We start from the raw sequence: 22,903 nt of genomic DNA on the forward strand, positions 1-22,903 counted from the left end.
AATCAATGAAAAAATATATATTTAAAAATAAATGCTGACTTGCACATGCACGGTACATATAAAGCTCTCGCTGGTGCCAATCGCACGTGTGTGTTTTGATCTGTCATTGTCAGTCGTGAATTGGGTTGATGCTTCTGTTATAGAGAAAGGGTGAATAGCGATATTTCTTCTAATTAATTGCCTTTCAATGTGCACGAATCCGTGCACTGGGCCACTAGTGTCTAATAATAGTTTATCACAACAAAAGTGATAGAATGTAAGGAACAGAATAGCAGAAGAGGTGGGCAGCAGGTGGCTTGAATGAGAGCAAAACTAGTTGAATAGTTTCAATTGTTAGGTTATTTTCCCTCGACACAGAGCCTGAGACAGGGATTTAGTCCTGTGACTTATTGAAGAAAAAGAAAAGAACCTCTGAGTGAGTGAGAGGGAAATAGGATAGGCAAGGGGAGAAAGCTGAGCAAGGATGTGGCCTGGGTAGTCTGGCCTAGGCCTGCTCCCATGTGGGGGGCAGGGCAGTTCTGGAGGTGTGTCCATGTGACTGCATTCTCACCAATGAGATATGAGTGAACTTCTGGGAAGGCTCTTTAAAGGCAGAGGGAGTGGGAAGAAGTGCCCTTCTACTTTCCCTTCTTCTAGTCTGCAACTTGGATATGATGCCTGTAGTACCAGACCCTTGGATAAGGGCCATATGTTAGGGATACGTGAGTGGGAAGAAAAAATCTGGGCTCCTGTGACCATGAACCACCCTGTCACCTGTAGACCACCTACTTCAACAGCTTCCACTTAAAGTGAAAAAGCAATATAATTCTATCTTGTTTTACTCGCCTTTAGTTTTGTTCTCTGTTAAACTGAAGGCAGTTCCTCATTGGCACAGTGAGCCAGGACTGTACCAGTTTTTGAGAGAGATGAGACTTTCTGAGAGAGGATGGTAAGATGCTGTAGTCACCAAGAAAACACATTATGATAATAACATCAGTGCTGCCCACAGTGTAAATAAGAAGGGGGAAAAGCCTTTTTTCTTGCTTTCTCCATACAACCAAGAACCTTATCTCTTTCAGACAGTATATATACGTGTTGATTTTAATTTGTGCTTCTCCCCTTCTTTCTAGACTTTCAATATATAACTTAATATGCTATTTAACCAAAAAAAGAAAGTCTTGTTCTCTATTGCACATCTCCATTCTCTTGAATGTGAGGATAAAAAAAAAAAATCTACACTAGTAACCACTAAAATTAGTGGATACAAATGAAAATATAAATGCCAAAGATCTCTGACTCTTTTATAACAACTAGTTTCCACCCATCCCAGAGTTTTCAATTCTTACACATTGTTTCATTTAGCGGCCTGAATAAGTAGGCTTTATAAGTGACACTATCAGAAGGTGGGGTTTATTAATATGTAGCAGTGGGTCTCAACTGGGGACAATTTTGTCCCAACAGGAGGGGAAGATGTTTACTGAGCTCCCAGGTACACAACCCTGTGAGGTACATTTCTTAATCCCCATTTTTCCCAGTGAGGAAACCAGACCTTAGATGGGCCCAGTAACTTGGCCGAGGTTACAGTTAGTAATGGGCAGAGCTGGAATTAGAACCCAGAATTGTCTCATGACAAAACACAGGTCTAGTTCTCTGCTTCATTCACAGTCTGTGGGTCAGGACCCATTTCCCGCTGACAACAGTCTAGAGAAGAGAAGAATATGGATTCATCCTGGTGGGAGTCACCATGTCTATGCAACCAACATGGCTAGTCCCTTCATGAGATTGCTCCTTTGACGTTCCCTAACACAGAGTTGGTGATTTCTGTCCCTTAGGAATATGTCCTTCTTTGCCCTGATGTTCACTATTTGCTGGTGGCTCCTGGAATTTCTTAAAGTAATCATCTCACAACAATTCACAGGGTGAACTTCCCTTTAAAATTCCCATGTTCCTGCATATTTCTCATCTCTCCAAATAAAATGTATAAAACAGGGCTAGGGCCCAAAGATGAGCTAAAGTTTAGAAGGTACATTGAGCAGATGAGAAATCATCCATCTTTTTGCTTAATTATAGATTAAGCATTTCTCCGTTTTGTTTGTTTTTTTCTTTTTAGTGCTTTCTCTGGCTTTACTGAGAGAGAGAAATCTTAGAGCAGTCTCGGGGTGGCTTGTCCCTTTCAAATCTTATTTGGAGAGGGTGGATGGAGAAATCTCAAACAGTTGGTAGGTGCCAAGAGGTCAGTTTTTTTCAGGAATACCCCAAAGCCCAGTCCTCATTAATCACTTCAGAGAATGTTATGGAGGAATTTTAAGCACAAGATGTTGTTTCTGGGCCAGTTGTTGTTTTTTCACCAACTACAGCAAGCCCATTACTTGCTTTTCTGGGACGTAAAGACAGCCAGATAAAGTCAATAACGTATCCTCTTAGATTTTCCAAAACCAAATGGAGGGCACAGTGAACTTTGCAATGCTGTTGAATCTGTGCCAAGGAGAGTCCTGGATTTTTGATGCTCACCCGGGCTTCCACCGAATCCTGGGGCTCTCTTGAAGTTGACTTTTCCCTACATCTCAAATCCCTGGTGTGTTCTGTCTTGACACCTGTGGCCTCATGCTCAGCTGACCACATTCATTTCCTTCCTGGCCCTTTGGCAGAAACCAGCCTTGGCTCTTCACAATTCTCAGCAATTACCAAACTTGTTCTTATTTCGGTGGTGCCCTCTCCCCCACCAGATACGCTGCCTACAGGGCGCTTTGTTCCACTGTCTTTGATTGTTTCGCTCTAACTTCTTGTACTTCAGTTTTGAAAAGAGAAAGAGCTTTGTGTCAGGTAGAGCTAGGTTTAAATCATAGGATGGCCGATTACCTGCTGTGTGACATCCATAGGATCACTTTAAGTCTCTGATTCGTAGCTTTCTTTGTGTCAAAGAGGGTTAAGAATACCTACTTCACAGGGCTTATGTGAGAATTAAATGAGAAGCATTGGCAAAGACCCGGTACAGGTAAATACAGTGTCAAGCTCAAAATTGTTCCTCTCCCTCCCTGCAGTTTTCAGGCTATTTCTTAAGATCAAAGCATATAACCCAATCCTTCTGTAACCTCCATTGTGCTGAGCACACAGTCAGCACCATATGAATACTTCATGCTGGAGAGACAATATTTGTTTGAAGAAAACTGAAAGACAAATAGGGATTCTCTGCCTTTCAATTACATTTCCCCCCCTTTGTCAAAATGTGATTTTGGTTAATTCTGTCCTTTGGAGAACAGCTACATAAAGGCTGCTTAGATCAATTTATAACAGTCAAATATCTCATTTATTTTGTGATTAAGTGGGTTAGCAGAACCACTTCTTGCATTTCCAGCAGCTCCTAGGTGTTACTTTTCTCTTCTGGACTTCAGGCTTGCTGGAGAAGATAAGCCCAGGGCTTTGATGAAGATGCTCACACGTGGCTGCTGCTTTTGCAAATAGTCCGGATTCCTATCATGTCCCTGAAGGCACCACACTGTTCCGTAATCCTTACCATGGGCCTCCTGGAGAATGTCTCTCACCCCTCTCCCCATCTACTTCTCTTTCAAGACAAGAGTCACTTCCTCTATGCAGCCTTCGGACCCTTCCACTCGGATCACGTGGACTTACCCACTCTTTCCTCTGAATCCTTGTATTTTCCCAATCACAGATTTTTTCCCCCCATAACATCTTGTTATGGACTCAATGTTTGTGTCTCCCCAAAATTCATATGTTAAAGTCTAATTCCCAACGTGATGGTATTTGGAAGTGGGGCCTTGGGGAGGTAAGTAGGTCATGAGGGCTCCACCCTCAGGAATGGGATTAGTGCCCTTAAGAAGAGGCCCACGAGCCAGCACACTCTCTTTCTGCTGTGTGAGGACACAGCAGGGAGACAGCAAGAAGTCTGCAACCACGAAGCAGCTGCTCAGCATACATCAAATTGTCTGGCATCTTGACCTCCAGCCTCCAGAACTGTGAGAAATAAGTTTCTGTTGTTGATGAACCACGAGTTTGTAGGTTAATGGTATTTTATTACAGCAGCCTGAGCGGACTAAAACACACCTCCAACGCTCGGTTATGGTTATTACTTTTCATCTACTTCCCCTTATTGTCTTAGGAAGGTGATCTAGTTGAAAAATGAGACTCTCTTATTTCTGAATCCCCGTACCTGGTACCTTGCCTGAGATGGGAAGGATGGATGAATGGGTGGGAGGAAGGAAAGAAGGCAAGCAGTGGCCAGGAAATAGTGTGGGCTTTTATAGCTATTTTTCAATGATTTTTAATTTTTTTTGTTTCTTTCTACCATTCTGCATATCTTTCTGTCTCCCTTTCTAGCACCTCAGGTGATATAAGATAATGCCAAAAGACCTGATTTTTTTTCAAACCAGGCCAGAGACCAATAGTGATAAACATTGGAAAACTCTTCATGGCTAAGAGCAGGGGTCGGAGAATTCACTCAAAGATTTTTTTTCCGCCGAAACGGGTTTGGCTCAGTGGATAGAGCGTCGGCCTGCGGACTGAAGGGTCCCAGGTTCGATTCCGGTCAAGGGCATGTGCCTGGGTTGCCGGCACATCCCCGGTGGGGGATGTGCAGGAGGCGGCTGGTCGATGTTTCTCTCTCATCGATGTTTCTGACTCTCTGTCTCTCTCCCTTCCTCTCTGTGGAAAATCAATAAAATATATTTTTAAAAAAAGAAAAAGATTTTTTTCCCTCTTTTAGGTTTATTTTCCATTGAAATGAAGAATTGGGCTGGAGGTTGGCAGGGTTAAAATTTAAAAGGTAATTCTGATAAAAAGAGGTAATAAGCAGTTAAAACTAAAATAGTACATACCTATACACATAAATTTTGATCCTCTCTTTGGATTTATCTGTGTGACCTCTGTTGTGTGCATATCTGAGAGGTTAATAGAAATAATGCTTTTCAAGGGCTACTCCTAGACTATCTTGCATGACATCATTTGTTATTTTTATTTCAAAAGTAGTTCTGAAATAGTCTAAGATTATTAAAAGTTGTACATGTAAAAGTATTTAACATCTACATAATAGTTCAAAAAGTGCTTTGCAGGTTTTATCTTATTTATTCCTCACGACAAACCCACTGCTTAGGCCTTTATAATTCCTGTTTTACAAAGGAGGTTTGAGACTCAGAAAGATTAGGCAATTTGCTTTAAGCATGTCAGTGGCAGAGTCAGACTTAAAAACAAGGTCTTATAGCTCTAAGTCCTAGGCTTCTTACAAGAGATTTAGTAAACAGGTTTTCCTCACATGTGAATTACTGTTTTGTATTCATAACATAAACCAATGGAGGTTGAAAGAAATGGTGAAAAGTTTAATGATGCTAAACATCTGTAAATGCAATGTATTAAAAATAGCAAGAACAGAAAATCCATAGTTCTATGGGATTTTCAGTCTGTTGAGCATCAAATCATATTTTCCAATGAACCATCTGCTTCCAAATTTCAAGCTCCTATCCATTTACTAAGCCCCTTCATCAGTGAAATGAAAGGTATATGCATTGGAATTAACCAAATACACATACAAGTATGTGAATATGAGTGTATGGTTTTGTTTTAAGACATTATACTTTCTCATCAGGATGAACATTGATGGGGGGAAATTGAATCAAATTAACATTTTTATTCATGAGTAGACCAGAGAGAGTTAATATCTTGTCCAGTATCACCTAAGATTCAAGGAATCAAAACAAGGCATTGATGTTTTCTCTCCACCCTCTATAGTATGTATCTGTTTAGCACTTTCTGTCTTCTCTCCTATCCACAGGGATTTAGCTGGAGAGACCAGGAAGAGAGTGTATATTGTTTCCTGACATGGGGAGCTTTTAGTTTTATTAGAACATCAACAGGGTCAGAAGGTTAGGGCTGTATTCAAATTGTAAGACTTCTGCCTGCAGGTGGTGGTTGTCACTGTGTGAATAACTCCCATCTTTCCACTGGAGGAGTAGCCCTTTTGGTTTGGGCAAAGGGAAAGGTACAGGGAGACTGGAGCAGAGTTGTGGATAATGCCCACGATGTTATTCTCACTTAAGGCTGCCCAGAGTGAGTTGGGGATGCCCCAAATCTGCACAGAGAGGACAAGGGCAACAGTGACAGGAGCTATATCAATATTATAGTATTACAATGAACAGATGATCAAGTTAGAATTTGAATTAAGGGATCATGGCTTCAGGATAAGGTGTGTAAATCCTTGTCCTAGATTGCAGCAGTAATATAACCACTAATTACTTAAATAATACATGGATTGTTTTTTATAGAAGTATATTGCCTTGAAAAAATGCCATTGATATTTTGATAAGGATTGCATCAAATCTGTAGATTGCTTTTTATTTTAATGATGTTAACGCTTCCAATCAAAGAATAGTGTATATTCTTAAATTTATTTGTATCTTCTTCAGTTTCTTTCTTCAATGTTTTATAGTTTTTTGAGTACTGGTCTTTTACCTCCTTGGTTAAATTTATTCCTAGGTATTTTATTCAATGGATAAAGAGGATGTGCTACATATATATTCAATGGAATATTACTTGGCCATAAAAAGAATGAAATCCTGCCATTATAACAATATGGAAGGTAGAGGATATTATGTTAAATGAAATAAGTCAGATGGAGAAAGACAAATACCATATAATTTACTTATAGGTGGAATTGAATAACAAAATAAATGAACAAACAAAACAGAAACAAACTCAAAGATACAAAGAACAAACTAATAGGAGCCTGGTGGGAGTGGTGCTGGGGGGAGGCAAGAAGGGTGAAGGGATTAAAAATTGTACGTTGCCAGTTATAAAAATAGTCATAGGGCATACTTGCCTAGCATGACAATCATGTGCATCTTTTCTTTCCAACCACACAATTTTGTAAAACCTTCCAGATGTTCCTACCCCTTAGGTTGTCATGTCACTACAAGAGAAGCTCTAAATACAGATGTGAGCTTAAGGCTTTCATTATGCACTCCACTATCAGACTATTTGTGAAAATATGATTAGTGGGAGAGCCCATTATTATACTGTTTCCTTAGAATAATTCTCCATTACTCCCATTTTGTTTGATAAAAAGCCATTATCCTATATAATAAAAGGGTAATATGCAAATTGTCTCCTCGACTGGGAGTTCGACCAGGGTGCAGGGCCTGCCTGACAGCTGCCCTCAGCCCCTCCCCCCGGCCAGTCCATCCCTGATCGGCTCCCTCCCCACCCCCAATTGGGGGGCTGGCCAGCCAACCTCCCACATCCCCTCTCCTGGGCCGGCTCTGCCTGGGCAGGCCTGCCAGACCCCACCCATGAGTGAATTCATGCACCAGGCCTCTAGTTTATCCATAAGCAACAATTTCTCAGGATCCTATGATAATTCAAAGACCTTCAACCAGACATACAGCTATTTATTATCTTCATTGTACAAGGCATATGGAATCTTAGCAAAACTTGTTGAAAATAGAAATGTCACACCTGCAGATTCTTTTTTACTCACATATTAATTTCTCTTTTAAAAGAAATAAAGTTTAAATAGATTTAAACAACTCTTCATGAAGACCCTGCTTTTCTGAGACTTGAATGGGAGGAGTCAGATTTTACCAAAAATCAGCCATCCCACGATCTTTTTTCTTTGTGTAGAATAATGTCACTACTATCATGTCTTTATGCACAAAAGGATGGGAAGTAGCTATGCAAGAAAGCCCTGCTTGTCAGTGAAGGAGGTAAAACTGAGGAAGGTGAAGTGAAAATGTCACCAGATTACCACTCTGGAATGTATATCTCCCCAGTCTCTTAGGTTCCACTGAAATGTGAACTCTGCAAGGGGATGATGTGCTTTTATTCATTGCTGTGTCCTCCGCACCTGGAAAAGTACTTGGTACATCTTAGGTGCTTAATAAGTAATACTGGTACTCTAATAATACTTACAGAGTATGCACTGAAAGTAATATTTATACTGTAACAATACTTATATATTGTATATGCTAATAATACTAGGATGCTTACACTGAAATAGATGTTTTAATTTGATATTTGTTTATTGGAGGGGTGAGAGGGTTTATTTTTATTATATATTATTAACCAGTAACTGCCACGTGTCCAAAACAGAAACCATCCCCATTTCTTCCATATGCGCTGGAATATTTATGAATTTAAGTTACCATTATTTTCTTTACAAACCCAGAGATGTCACTAATAAATCTGATTTTATTTTTATTTTTTTTAATATTTTATTGATTTTTTACAGAGAGGAAGGGAGAGAGATAGAGAGTTAGAAACATCGATGAGAGAGAAACATCGATCAGCTGCCTCCTGCACATCTCCTACTGGGGATATGCCCGCAACCCAGGTACATGCCCTTGACCAGAATCGAACCTGGGACCTTTCAGTCCGCAGGCCGATGCTCTATCCACTGAGCCAAACCGGTTTCGGCATAAATCTGATTTTAAAATTGAGTGAGCAGAGTTGATATGCGAGGTTTGCAGCTATAGACGCACATGGCGTGTGGGGGAGGTCCGTCACTTGCTTCTATAGATGCTTATGGCATACAATAAGTTAAATTAACATTTTTGTGCCATTATTGGCTCTTTTAGTCACTAATTAGTTCCTGGTCCTCATTGCTCTCTGTGCAGTGAGGAGAGGATGGGGCTTCGAAGGTGGGAGGAGATTGCCAAGAAGTCAGCTAAACTGGGGGTGTGGACAAGTAGGCATCAGAAATACCCCCTCACACTCACATACACCTCCAGAGTGCCATCCTCTCCTCGCTAGTAGCCTATGGCTTGACCCTAAGTCCCACTGTTTTGTTACCATTTAACCCTCTGTTTTGGGCCCGCAGTTGTGAGCATGAGTTCTAGCTTGCCCATCCATAGTGAACCTTGGCGTCCTTAACTCCAGAACTTACCTCTAAGATCAAACATAGCAGCTCATTTGTAGTTTTTCCCTGCAGCTCCTAAGAAAGATTATTTTATTTATATTGGAATTTGTATTTACATTTACAAAGTAAATGTGACAGAGCCCTCCAGTATTGATTGTGGGGCCCCGGATCACAAGATATGAACCATGTGTTCTTCATGCAACAAATATTAGAAGTATATCCCCCTGGCTGAGGTTATATCAGGCACTGTGGCTGTAACGCTATGCCCGCTGGCATTACAGAAGAGAAAGAAGGACAACCATGTGATACCAATGCAGCATGATAAAACCTCTAGGTAGCCCACGGGAGTCTGTGACTGTCATGTGAGGTGTGACAGGGAAGATTTTCCAGAGAGAAGATGCTTGAACTAAGACTTAAGATTGAAGAGGATTTCTGCCCTGGCCACTGTGGTTCAGTTGGTTGTGCATCATCCCATGCACCAAAAAGTCAATGATTTGATTCCCTGTCAGGGCACATACCCTGGTTTTGGGCTCCATCCCCAGTAGAGGGTGTTTAGGAGATAGCCAGTTGATATCTCCCTCTCACATTGATATCTCTCTCTCTCTCTCTCTCTCTCTCTCTCTCTCTCTCTCTCTCTCTCTCTTTCTCCCTCTCACTTCCTCTCTCTATAAACCATTAATTTAAAAAATGTAAAAGAATAGGAGTTCCGTGAAAGGCGTGTATATGACATGTGGGGTGGAAGGAGCCTTGTCAATGCCATACCTGAGAAAGTGTAGCTTGGAAGATTCAGGTTTTCCTCACCACATTGCTGGAATTAAAAATGTCACTGACAGGTTATAAAGGAATCTTGAAGATATCTGGGCAAACACTAAACCCTTTCTACCCAAAATTCCATCTGGTGGCCCCGCACCACCCCTGAACAATTTAGAAATGCAGAATTTCAGGCTCACTCAGACCTGTGGAATCAGAACCTGCATTTTGACAACATCCCCAGGTGATATAATTGTGCATCAAGTTTGAAATACAAAACTGGTTTTCTTTGAAAGGTTGAATCTTCTGTTGGAGTTTTGGGGCATTTGTTAAGACTGACACTGATTCTTGAATGATGCAATAAACACGTGAAGTTCATTTGGACAGCAGTATAGAGATCAGTAGGGGATCCATATTAAGCCTGTGGCTATTTAGCTTTGAGGACTAAATGACTCAGTGAGAAATCGACCACCATCTACATCCTAGCTGCTGTGACAGGGTGAAAAGTGCACTGGGCAACATTAAGTCCCAGGGATTTTTTTTGCTTAGGTGTATGATCATAGGCTGAGCATCAGTTACTGTGTCACTTAGAGGCACCTCCCACACACCTAGCAATGTCCCAGGCCCTGACATGCACATCATCACATTTCCTTAACTGCTGAGTGAGGGACAGCAATACCTGCCATAGAGGGAGTCTCATTAGGAGCCAAAGGAATAATGTGCATCACAGAGCTTTGTAAGTGATAAATCGACTAGATGATGATTTAAGTATCTGCATAGAAAAATGCATACTTAGAGAGCATCTACTATGATCCAAGACCTGTGATAAATTTAACTAGGTTCAAAGATCCTATATAATAAAGAGGTAATATTCAAATTGACTGTCATGCCCTCACACAAGATGGCCACCCCCATGTGGTCGCAATATGGCCGCCACAAGATGGTGGGAAGGAGAGGGCAGTTGTGGGCAACCAGGCCAGCAGGGGAGAGCAGTTGGGGAGGACCAGGCCTGTAGGGGAGGGCAGTTGGAGTGGACCAGGTCGGCCAGGGAGGGCAGTTGGGGGTGACCAGGCCTTCAGGGGAGCAGTTAGGCATCAATCAGGCTGGCAGGGGAGTGGTTAGGGTGTGATCAGGCTGGCAAGCAGAAGCAGTTAGGGGCAATCAGGCAGGCAGGCAGGCAAGTGGTTGGGAGCCAGCAGTCCCGGATTGTGAGAGGGATGTCTGAGTGCTGGTTTAGGCCCAATCCCACAGGGGTCCCAGATTGGAGAGGGTGCAGGCTGGGCTGAGGAACTGCTCTGCCCCAGTGAGTGAATTTCATGCACCGGGCCTCTATATGTGTTATAATTAAAATAGGCAAAGCAAAACAGATACATTTTATGCTTATTAAAGAAGGGAGGTGGCAAGATAAAATTAAAAGAAGCACTTGGCACATGAGTCATAGAGACCGAGTGGCCCTGGCCTTGATGTACAGCATAATAGTTAGATAATCATGTACTTTACAGAGTGGTCCCCCCGATATTTCAAGTATGCATGGGGTCCAGTCACCCCAGTAATCCTCTACTTTCCACATTCCCAGGCATGCGCCAAGGCAATGACCACGGCTCTCAGTACCGCTCAGCCATTTATCCGACCTCCGCCTCACACATGGAGGTGGCCCTGCGATCCAAAGAAGACTACCAGAAGGTGAGCTCTCCCATTGCTCCTCGGCTCCTCCACCCACCCCAGTGCCTGCCCCTGCCAGGTGCGGCCCCACCTGTGGAGGGAGAGTCTGGCTCTTTTCACCTGGCACTGAGTTCCATTTGCACACGTTTTTGAAAATTTCTATCAGCCTCTTGGAATAGAGCCACTCCGCTCCATAAATGTGCTAAATGAGATTTTAATAATAGGCCCTTATGCATTTCTCTTTAAAATCAACACATAGTCTTTCTCCCGCTCTCTTTATCCTGCTCTGCTTCTCTCTCTGAATTTCTCCTTTTCTTTTTTCTTGCTGTATTTGTTTGCTCAGACTACCATCACAAAGAACCAGACTGGGTGGCTTGAACAACAAAAGTGTATTTATTGTCTCATGGTTGTGGAGGCTGGAAGTCTGAAATCAAGGGTCAGCAGGGTTGGTTCCTCCTGGAGCCTGTGGGGAAGGATCTGCTCAGGGCCTCTCCCTTGGCTGGTAGACAGCCCTTTTCTCCTGTGTTTCTACACACACTCAACCTGTAATGCTCTGTGTGTTGCTCGTAATAGTAGATTGAAATATAGTAAATACTTCTCAGAAATATGGACATTATATCATAAAATAATTATTTTCACTATTAACTTGTGTTATAATTTAAAAATCTCCTCCAATAGAGATTTAATTCTTTTAAAAGTAAGTTGAGTTGCCCTAGCCAGTTTTGCTCAGTGGGTAGAGCATCAGCCCATGGACTAAAGGGTCCAAGGTTCGATTCTGGTAAAGGCATGTACCTCAGTTGCAGGCCCAGCCCCTGTGGAGCCTGTGTGGGAGGCAACCAGTTGATGTGTGTCTCTCTCTTTTTTTTTTTTTTTTAAATCTAAATGATTCTATTTATTCTAATTGGAAACCCAGCATTGGGCTGCTGCCCCCCACCCCCTCCATGTTTCTGTGTAATAACACAAGCCTCTTCAGTTCCAGATTCTACCATCATAACTCATATTGCATCAGGGCAATAGCCTTTGGAGAAGTTGCTTCTTCCTTCTGGGCTTCAAATTCTTCATCTTTACAGAAGAGGCTGTACCAGTTCCATCTAGAAATCTATCCTCCAAGCATTGCTTATAATAGCAAAAACTTGGAAGAAATATAAGTGCCTATCAATGGAGAAATAGTTTAATAAATTATGATACATTCATACGATAGATGACAGCATAGGTGCTCAAAAGGGAAATCCATATGAGCTGATACAGAAAAATGTACTCTACTGAGCCAAAATTGACATGCAATAAACATACTAATTCTGAGGATACAGCTCTGCATTTTGGCAAACGTATTGTCACCACGACTCTGATGAAGATAAAAAACAAAAAACGGAACATGCAATCTTCAGTTAGTCTCTATTTTCTCATGCTTGTCAGTTCCTTAACCTACAACCACTAACTTTTTCACTTCTTTCTTTAAACAAGACAAGAAAGCCTTGCCGAAACAAGGCCACCAAAAATTGATCAGCTGCCTCCCAAAAAAAAATGGGAGGAAGAGAGAGAGATACAGGCTCACTTTGTAATTCACCCCTCGGGTAAAAGCGACTCCTATTTCACTATGACAGTGGTTACTTGATGCCAAAATTCAATGCTGGAATAAAAACATCCAGATTACTCTCTAAATAGAAGTCCAATTTTCAGGAAATAAATAGAAGAAAACTTTTAAATTTGTCCTTTTTAACCTCAGCTTGTCATTTTCCCGTCAGCCTCATTTACATAATATGCAAATTTTACCTTCGATCTTACTAGAATAAACTGCCCAGAAAAAACCCCCAAAACATTTCTATTGCTCTACAACTATCCCTCATGCCATTTTTCCATCAGTCTCTCCCCATCCACACAGAGGCAACCACTATTCTGATTCTAACAACATTGTTTCATTTTGTCTCTTCTTAAAAAAAAAAGGTGTTTTTTTAATTATTCAGCCAAGTTGTTGAAAGTAACAGTCGTTTTCTTTTTGTTGCTATTGTACACTGAATGTTTGTGCCCCCTCACCCCTAGTTCCTGTGTTGCAGCTTTAACCCCCAATATGTCTGTATTTACAAATGCAATCTTTATGGAAATAATTACGGTTAAATGAGATCATAGGGGTGGGACCAGCCCTATGATACCAGCAAGCTCGCTCTCTCCGGTGCTGAGAAAAGGTCATGTGAGCACAGCAGGATGGCAGCCACCTGTAAGCCAGAAGAAGAGGCCTCAGAACAAAACCTACTTTGCCAGCATCTTGATCTTGAACTTCCCAGCCTCCAGAACTGTGAGAAGTACATTTCTGTTTACTAGTAAGTCACCCACGTCTGTGGCATTTTGACTGGACTTGCTGAGCAGTAGTCCATTGTTTGTTTGTAGACCAGGGTTGTCTTATTCTCTATAGATCGATATTTGAGCTGTTCCAGTTTTTGGCCATTATGTATAAAGTTGTGAGCCCTGGTTAGTTTGCTCAGTGGTTAGAGTGTCAGCCCGCACACCAAAGGGTCTTGGGTTCAATTCCTGGTCAAGGGCATTTACCTCAGTTGCAGGTTCGCTCCTCGCCCCCAGTCTGGGCATGTGTGGGAGGCAACCAGTCGATGTGTCTCTTTCACATCGATGTTTCTTTTTTTTTTTTAATTAAATCTTTATTGTTCAGATTATTACATTTGTTCCTCTTTTTTCCCCCCATAACTCCCCTCCTCCCAGTTCTCGCCCCACCATCCTCCCTCACTCCCCACCCACTGTCCTCATCCATAGGTGCACGATTTTTGTCCAGTCTCTTCCCGCATCTCCCACACCCCTTTCCCCGACCAAGAATAGTCAGTCCATTCCCTTTCTATGTCCCTGATTCTATTATGATCACCAGATTATTTATTCACTTGATTCTTAGATTCACTTGTTGATAGATGCATGTTTGTTGTTCATAATTTGTATCTTTACCTTTTTCTTCTTCTTCCTCTTCTTAAAGGATACCTTTCAGCATTTCACATAATACTGGTTTGGTCGTGATGAACTCCTTTAGCTTTTCCTTATCTGTGAAGCTCTTTATCTGACCTTCAGTTCTGAATGATAGCTTTGCTGGATAAAGTAATCTTGGTTGTAGGTTCTTGGTATTCATCACTTTGAATATTTCTTGCCATTCCTTTCTGGCGTGCAAAGTTTCTGTTGAGAAATCAGCTGACAGTTGTATGGGTATTCCCTTGTAGGTAATGAGTTTCTTTCTCTTGCTGTTTTTAAGATTCTCTCTTTGTCTTTTGCTCTTGGCATTTTAATTATGATGTGTCTTGGTGTGGTCCTCTTTGGATTCCTTTTGTTTGGGGTTCTCTGCACTTCCTGGACCTGTAAGTCTATTTCTTTCACCAGGTGGGGGAAGTTGTCTGTCATTATTTCATCAAACAGGTTTTCAATATCTTGCTCTCTCTCATCTTCTGGCACCCCTATAATTCTGATGTTGGTCCGCTTGAAGCTGTCCCAGAGGCTCCTTACACTATCTTCGTATTTTCGGATTCTTTTTTCATTTTGCTTTTCCAGTTGGGTGTTTTTTGCTTCTTCGCATTTCGAATCTTTGACTTGATTCTTGCGCTCCTCTGGTCTGCTGTAGGGAGTCTGTATAATATTCTTTATATCAGTCAGTGTATGCTTAATTTCTAATTGGTTCTTTATCTCAACATCAAGGGTCTCATTAGATTTCTTGAGGATCTCACTACATTTATCGGCAGCTTCTAGACAGTTCTTGAGAGACCTTAAAAGTGTTGTTCTGAACTCAATATCCTCCATTGACAGTTTTGTCCTGTTTCTTTGTCTCCGCATTTTTTATGCTTTCTTGGTGCACCCCCTAGTGGTCTTTGTGCGCAGTCTTGTTGTAGTTAATCTTTGATTGTTGTCAGCAATACCGGGGGTGATTTGATCTCCAGGCTAACTGGCTATGAGAGTCCACTGTGTCTGCAGTGGGAGAGCTTCTGTGCTGGATCTCTAGGGCGGTGCTAATCTAGCGTTTGCCTGAGGCTATCCGGCAAATGGCTCTGTGCAGGGCTTGGGTGGGGCGGATCCCCGGGGATCTACAGGGCGGGTGGAGCGAGCAGTTATGGCTGCTCTCAGTTCCGTCCCTAGGGGCTCTGCCTCACAGAGTCCCAGCAACAGCTGCAAACCTCGGAGAGAGAGCGGCCTTTGAGTTCTGACGGAAGCCAGACAGTCCTGCTTCTCCCGTTTGAATCTGGGTCCCTAGAGACTCGCCCGGATCTGGAGCTCAGAGTCTGAAACTCCCTCCCGATTGAAAACAACAACCACCCCCTCCGCCGCCAGCCCGCTCTGTGCACTCCGCACCTTAGTATTTCACTTCAGCACTGCGCCTCCTCTGAGTCTGGGTATGATATTCTCTTTCCTCCTAGTTGTAGAATTTCCACTCAGCCAGCCTTCCTGTGGTTCTGGATGATGTCCGTTCTGTCTTTTAGTTGTTTTTTGAAGTGGTTGTTCAAGGCAGCAATCTCCAGCGTTAACCTATGCCGCCATCTTGGTTTCTCAATCCCGTCTCTCTTACATTGATGTTTCTCTCTCTCTGTCTCTCCTCCTTCCTTCCACTCTCTAAAAATCAATGGAAAAATATCCTCGGGTAAGGATTAAAAATATTAATAATAAGTTGAGTTGCTTTAATTTTTAGAACTTCATGATGCTTAAATTTTAATTATTGTTGTTTTTTTTATAGTTATACTTAATCCACTTTATTTTTAATTACATTTTTAAAGTTTTTTATTACAATTTACATTCAATATAATTGTGTCTTAGTTTCAGATGTACAGCGTAATGGTTAGATAATCATGTACTTTACAGAGTGGTCCCCCCGATGTTTCAAGTATGCATGGGGTCCCATGCATAGTTATTACAATATTATTAACTATATTCCCTATGCTGTAGTTTACATCTCTGTGACTGTTCCATAATTACCAATTTGTACTTAATCCCTTCACCTTTTTCACCCAATCTCCCCAATTCCCCTGATTTGGATTCACATTTAACAACAGAGCGAGTAGCTACTGTAATGCTGATCTATTTTAGAATTATGTAAATAGTCTGATATGCAGCAGTTCCTAAGAATGTGTGGGTTCTCCAACCTGTCCCACATGCGGCAGAGGTGGTGGTGAGGAGGAGGCAGGAACAAGAGTGTATCTACTGATGAAGAATTAGCAGGACATGCAACTCAATGTAACTCCAAAAACAGAGAGGGCTAAAGGATATGCTGAAAGGCCCCACTTTTTCCTCAGCATACCCACTCTGTCCCTGCAAGGTGTGATGTTTACCTGGGTGGTACTAGTAAGCAGCCTCTAGGATGGCCCTCAGTGGTCTCTGGCTGTGTGTAATCCCCTTTCCTTGAGTATGAGTTGGATTTAATCACTCGCTTCTACTGAATGACAGAGTGATGGGATAGCACCTCTGAGATGAGTTTATTAAAGATTGTGACTTACATCTTGGGGCCCTTTCTCTCTCACTGCCCCTTGGGTTACCCATCGAGGGGCAAGCCAGTAGCCGTGTGGTCAGGCAGCCCTGAGCAAAGGCTCATGTGGCAGTTGGTGAAAGCCTCCATGAACCACTGAGTGAGATTGGAAGCCCCTCAGCCTCAGGCAGGTCTTCAGATGAGATTGCAGCCCCAGCTAATAGTTTGCAACCTCATGAAAGACCTCAAGCCAGGGGTACCTAACTAAGCTGTGTTGTTTTAATCTGCTAAGTTTTAGAATAACTTAAGTATACTTATATTTATATCCTAAAAAACTTTTAATTCTAAATTATTCTTTCTCATATCCTTTTTCATCATGACCTTTCTGAGTATGGTGGGCTTCCCTGGACATATGTGGTGGCAGTTAAGCGTATAGTCTCTAGCATCAAATCGCCTCAATTTATATATCAGCTGAGTTAAGATTTCATTAAGCGCCTAACACTTAGATGTCATATATCATATTTACTCAAGCAGTCTATAAGGATGAGAGGCCTCATTATTATCCCCATATTTTAGATGCCCAGTGTCATAAGGTTAAGCTAGTAGAGTAGCCAGAATTAGAAAAATAGGACTAGATGCAGAGAGATGAGCTGGGTGGCTGTTGCAGGTCTCCAGGCCAGGAATGATGGGAGCTTTGTCTAGAAGATAAAAATATGAATAGAATGAAGGGATACTTAGGGAGTAGAACTCATAGAACTTGGAACTGTTTGGGAGTGGAGAATAAATGAGAGGGAGGAGTCCAGAGTGACTTACACACTTCTGGACAGTGATAACTTGTATGATGTTATGGAGGAGCACAGGCACATTTGTGGGGAAGGTAAGTTAAGTTTGGGAATGTGGAGTTTGAACTACCCATGATATGGGCATCCGAGTGATTGCTAGAAGAAGTGGGCTGTTCCTACCTTGCAGGGAGGGCATTTACAACTATTACCTGGGTTAATGCTTGTAAAGTGTAGGACCTAGCACATAGTAAGTGCTCAACAAATGGCAGCCCTTATTATTATTTGGAGTTTACTTATACTTAGTAAATGAAGCCCAAGTTGCTGATAGACTCACTGAGGAAAGTGATGAGATGAGAGGAGAAGGCGTAGGCCTGAGGAACACCAACATCTGAGAGAAGGGTGGAGAAATGTCTGCACCAGACAGGACATTGTTCTGGTTTCAGAATCAGCTCCAACCAAGAACTTAAAAATTATTTCTATACTATATAATACAGAGGTAATATTCAAATTGACCATCATCTCCTCGCACAAGATGGCCACCCCTATGTGATCAAAAGAAGGCCGCCACAAGATGGCCAGCAGGGGAGGGCAGTTGTGGGCAACCAGGCCAGCAGGGGAGGGCAGTTGGGGGTGACCAAGCCAGCAAGGGAGGGCAGTTGGGGGTGACCAGGCCTGCAGGGGAGGGCAGTTGGGGGGAATTGGGCCAGCAGGGAGGGCAGTTAGAGGCAACCAGGCAGGCAGGGGAGGGCAGTTAGGGGTGAACAGGCTGGCAGAGAGGGCAGTTGCAGGCAGGGGAGGGCAGTTAGGGGCTTCCTGGCCGGCAGGAGAAGGCAGTTGGGGCAACCGAGCCAGCAAGGGAGGGCAGTTGGGGGCAACCGGGCCTGCAGGGGAGGGCAGTTGGGGGCAACCGGGCCTGCAGGGGAGGGCAGTTGGGGGCAACCGCGCCTGCAGGGGAGCAGTTAGGCATCAATCAGGCTGGCAGGGGAGTGGTTAGGGTGTGATCAGGCTGGCAAGCAGAAGCAGTTAGGGGCAATCAGGCAGGCAGGCAGGCAGGCAAGTAGTTGGGAGCCAGCAGTTTCAGATTGTGAGAGGGATGTCTAACTGCCAGTTTAGGTCCTGTGGGATCAGGCCTAAACTGGCAGTTGGATATCCCCCAAGGGTTCCCAGATTGAAGAGGGTGCAGGCTGGGCTGAGGGACATCCCCCTCCCCCCCAGTGCATGAATTTCATGCACCAGGCCTCTAGTTTAATTATAAAGACAATCTTAACAGTTAATACTTAAAGTTACCTATGATTGATGCTATATATAAATTGCCTATTATAAAGATTCACAGTCCTGGAATATAGCAATATGAAGACACTTTGGAAGGATGTTAATTTCTCTCCAGAATATCTCAAAATGATTTGGTGTTCACAATGAAAATTTTAAGTGCAAAAGGTCAATGCCTCCCATGTGATGTTGAAGAGGCTGACTTACACCTAATTTTCTGGTTTCTACCCCAATATAGTTTCTTACCCTTAGCGTTAAGTGGAACCCACATTGATTTTATACAATGGATACACATATGAAATAAAATTTAGATATTAAATATTAATTGTTTTTCTAATTTTTCCATTATTTTTTGAGATTTGGGGAATGTCATTTTTATATTCTAGACCAGTGATGGCGAACCTTTTGAGCTCGGCATGTCAGCATTTTGAAAAACCCTAACTTAACTCTGGTGCCATGTCACATATAGAAATTTTTGATATTTGCAACCATAGTAAAGCAAAGATTTATATTTTTGATATTTATTTTATATATTTAAATGCCATTTAACAAAGAAAAATCAACCAAAAAAATGAGTTCGTGTGTCAGAGGTTCGCCATCACTGTTCTAGACAGTTATTCTAGCCAAATGCTCTTTGGATGTTCTGTACCTAAGCATATGGGAATTAAATACATACATTCATATACATATATACATTTTTTTCTTGTTTTATAAAGTAGGATCTTTTTTGCATAAATATTGGGGTTTTCTGTGCCCCAGCATACAGATATTCATTGCTGTTAACATAAGCACATGTATCTGCTTTATCATGGATTCACAGAACAAATGCTGTCACATCTCGGATTCCACGTGAGGAGTCATATGAGTCTGGCTCCCCAGCTGGGAGACTCAGGATTCCAAGCATTTTACTCCTGCGTGGGCTTACTTCCAGGACACAGACTGCCATGGGGCACAAGTCCTCATTGCCGTCAGAGGGCTGCTTTGGGGACTGCTCTCCTTCCCCTTCTGGAGATGCACAGCATATGAGGGTCCACTTTCCAGGCATCACTGGAGGGAGCTGGTACTGAAAGCCTGGGGGACCCCTGGCTAAGCTTAGTCAAGTACAGAAAGCTCGCTCATTCCTGGCACAGCCACTCCCATGGGCCCCACCCAGAAGCCCTGGCTCAGGACTTATCCTCTGTCCCCTGCTTGAGCACCAGGAACTACCATCCCATTCCCCCTTTTCACATCTACACCACAAGGGATCAACTCATTTTCCTTTTCTGGAAGAAAAGAACGAAGTGTCTGTCACCACTTCAGGAGCGGGAGGGCTGACTGCATGGGTGACCACTGTGATTTTTATCTTAGTCTAGGTGTCATAGAGAGCAGATCCCAGGACAAAGGCTTGTGTGTGAAGATTTATTGCGGCATGTGGTGCCATGGAGCAGGAGTACAGGGGAGGGGGAGTGGAAAAGCAAAGGAGGAGAACCAACTCAGGTTGGGCCCTGCTACTGCTATGGCTAACCAGTTGCTTGGTCCTTATGAAATGACTAGTCATTCTGGGGGAAGATGGGAAGCATATGACCGTTGGATGCCATCTCCCACTTCTGGTGTGCACATGTGTGGGCTCAGGATACTGTGTCCCTCGGGCAGGAGGCAGGAGGCAAGAGGCACATGGCATAGGTGTGAGGTGAGGTGTTGCAGGATTGTGCCTTCTAAAGCTAATTCGAGTCCATGCAGAGCCGGGCACTGCAGAGGTATGGGGCAGGGGAGAGAAAGGTGAGGCCAAGAGGATCTGCGCTGGTGCATGAGATGAGCTACAAGGGGTCCTTTACCCAACCCGGGCCAGGCAGCTGACCACAATGTCCCAAGAGTGGTTTGCCAAGATTCAGTGACTTTCTGGCACCTCTGTTACAGCAGAGAAAGAGAGAAACAAGTTTAATTTTCAGCAGGAATCCTGCTACAATTACATAGTTATGTAACATATGATTATATATGTAGTTTACATAATATATTTATATATAGTATATGTAGCTAAATAATGATGAAGATAATGATAGGACAGCAACAACAGTACCAACTGAGTGCTTACTACATGCTAATCACTGTTTAAAGCACTTTACATAATGAAGTCATTTTTATATCTGTTACTATATTTATCTAATGCATACATAGATAAAATGGGTATGCTTACTGTGGTATATATGTATCTTTCTTATCTTTATGCAAAATTATATGTATTTATATGTTTCTTATTTCCAAACTGGAAACTTGTATAGATTTCTAACCAACTGTCCATTCAATTGGTATAATTGATAATGTACACACACACACACACACACACACACACACACACAAGAAATTACTAATTCAAAATGCCTGTGGGAGGTGAAATAATTAGCTTCTGTACCATAAAGAAGTTGATTTGTGCTTTTACATTTACCTTAAAAAGTAATGTGGTTTCTAATGATTGCACAGAGTGGGAGAGAGTCTCAGATATCACCAGCTGCCTTAGTAGGTGAAAGAAGGACAGGAGGAAGCCTATGTTTTCTCCCCAGGGTGATCTAAACAAATTCCTGAAACAACAGAGGTCTTCAATAGGAAGAGCCATTTCTTAACAATCCTAGATTAGTGCGTAGGACTCTGTAATCATAAACATTTAGGTTTATTTCTAAAAGTGGGGAGGTTCTGCAGTGGACTCCTTCCATGCGTCTTATGTCTGCAGACTATTTTCCCTTATAAAAGATGGCATTTCTGGCCCTGTCACTACATTCTGGGAATTCACCTTATTTGAGCCCTGGTAGGCCCCCTATGTCGTAACTGTAACATTGACTTGGGCACTAATTTGATAGTCTTCGTTAGTTTGCCCCCAGTGACCTCCTAGGAACCAGCTTCTTCAGCAACTTTATATGTGAAGTTTAGAGTGACAGGATTGCTTAGCACGGAGCAGTCATTTGAACATAAAACTGGCTGATTTTATCACAGGGACCAATTGTTGAGCTAATTAGATGTGCAGTTCTGCTGATGAGCCAGAAACCCAAAGTGATTTTCCTTCTAAACTGTGGTTTTGTGCAAAGTTGACTGGGTTGTAGATACCAGGCTCACTAACGACCCTAGGCAAGGAAGAATGGCCAAAGAAGCTTGCTGATTTCTATTGAGATTGGAGGAGCTGGCATCTCACAGAAGAGGGTCAGAGTGAAAGTTGAACTCCACTTTGGGCTCACTGACCTTGAAAGGGCTGGATTGCGCACACAGAATTTGGCATCTGTGTCGTGTCTTTGATGAGTTGAAGACTTCGCACACACCCGGGGGCGGGGGGGGGGGGTTATTCTTGCCTTGGACCAAGACTTTGTAATCCTTTCTTGACTGCATTTTCTTATTTTTTCTCAGAGTTTCATGTTGGCATTATATGCTTATGGTATTAATTAGGGAGATAGTCTGATGTATTATTAATTGTTTTCAGATGATCAAATATTCCCTAGTGACCTGTCATGAAAAACATTTTCTTATATTCTACACTGAATCATGGCCTTTGGCAGGTGCGGGGGGTGGGGGGGTGGATTCACATATGATTCTTACCTCCTGAAAATGCAACTCCTCATTTAGGAATTAAATATTTTGCTCACTGATATATTATGTTTCTTGAAATTTGAAAGAGAATTAGTAAATCTAGAGATTGTTCTCCTGGCCACATGGCCTATCTCCTTCCCAACTCCTCAAGGCTTCACCAACAGTAAGCACAACCTTTCCTCTGGATAACCTTTTTGGGTAAATGTTAAATTACTCACTATGTGTCAAATATAAAACAGTGTAAAATTTGTCTCTATCAGTCTCTTAGTCTGTTTGTTCATTCATCCATCTATCCACCCTCCCATTCATTCATTCATTCATTCATACCTTCAGCATAGCTATAATCTCTAAGTATTTACCGTATTTCACCTTAAATTTCAATTATCTAGCAATCTGTCATCTATACTCTATATCATATCATTTTAAAGAAAAGTGCCCAAAGTGAACGATAAAAACAGTATTCAATGTTAGATTACAACAAGCATTTTAAAGAATGGCTTCAGATTTGATTATTTAATTTTCTTCCCAAAGCACTTAAATTGCAGCCAAATAGTCAGCCACTCCCCATGCTCTCCAGTTAAGCCCTGACAAATTATTAGTTATTTTTTGGCTGGGGTG

General features: G+C 42.3%; 1 protein-coding gene across 4 annotated transcripts in view; it reads left to right on the forward strand.

Moving 5' to 3' along the window:
• Window positions 1-22,903, forward strand: part of MSRA (methionine sulfoxide reductase A) — a 391,931-nt gene that overhangs the window by 291,148 nt on the left and 77,880 nt on the right. For all 4 annotated transcript variants that reach the window (XM_081092888.1, XM_081092889.1, XM_081092890.1 and 1 more), the window contains one exon: window positions 11,166-11,272. In XM_081092888.1, the coding sequence (XP_080949014.1) occupies window positions 11,166-11,272 (107 nt within the window). The remainder of the gene's footprint in view (window positions 1-11,165; window positions 11,273-22,903) is intronic.

Source organism: Myotis nattereri, assembly GCF_964212035.1.
Source record: "Myotis nattereri genome assembly, chromosome: 5".
In the NCBI taxonomy this organism is placed as follows: domain Eukaryota; kingdom Metazoa; phylum Chordata; class Mammalia; order Chiroptera; family Vespertilionidae; genus Myotis; species Myotis nattereri.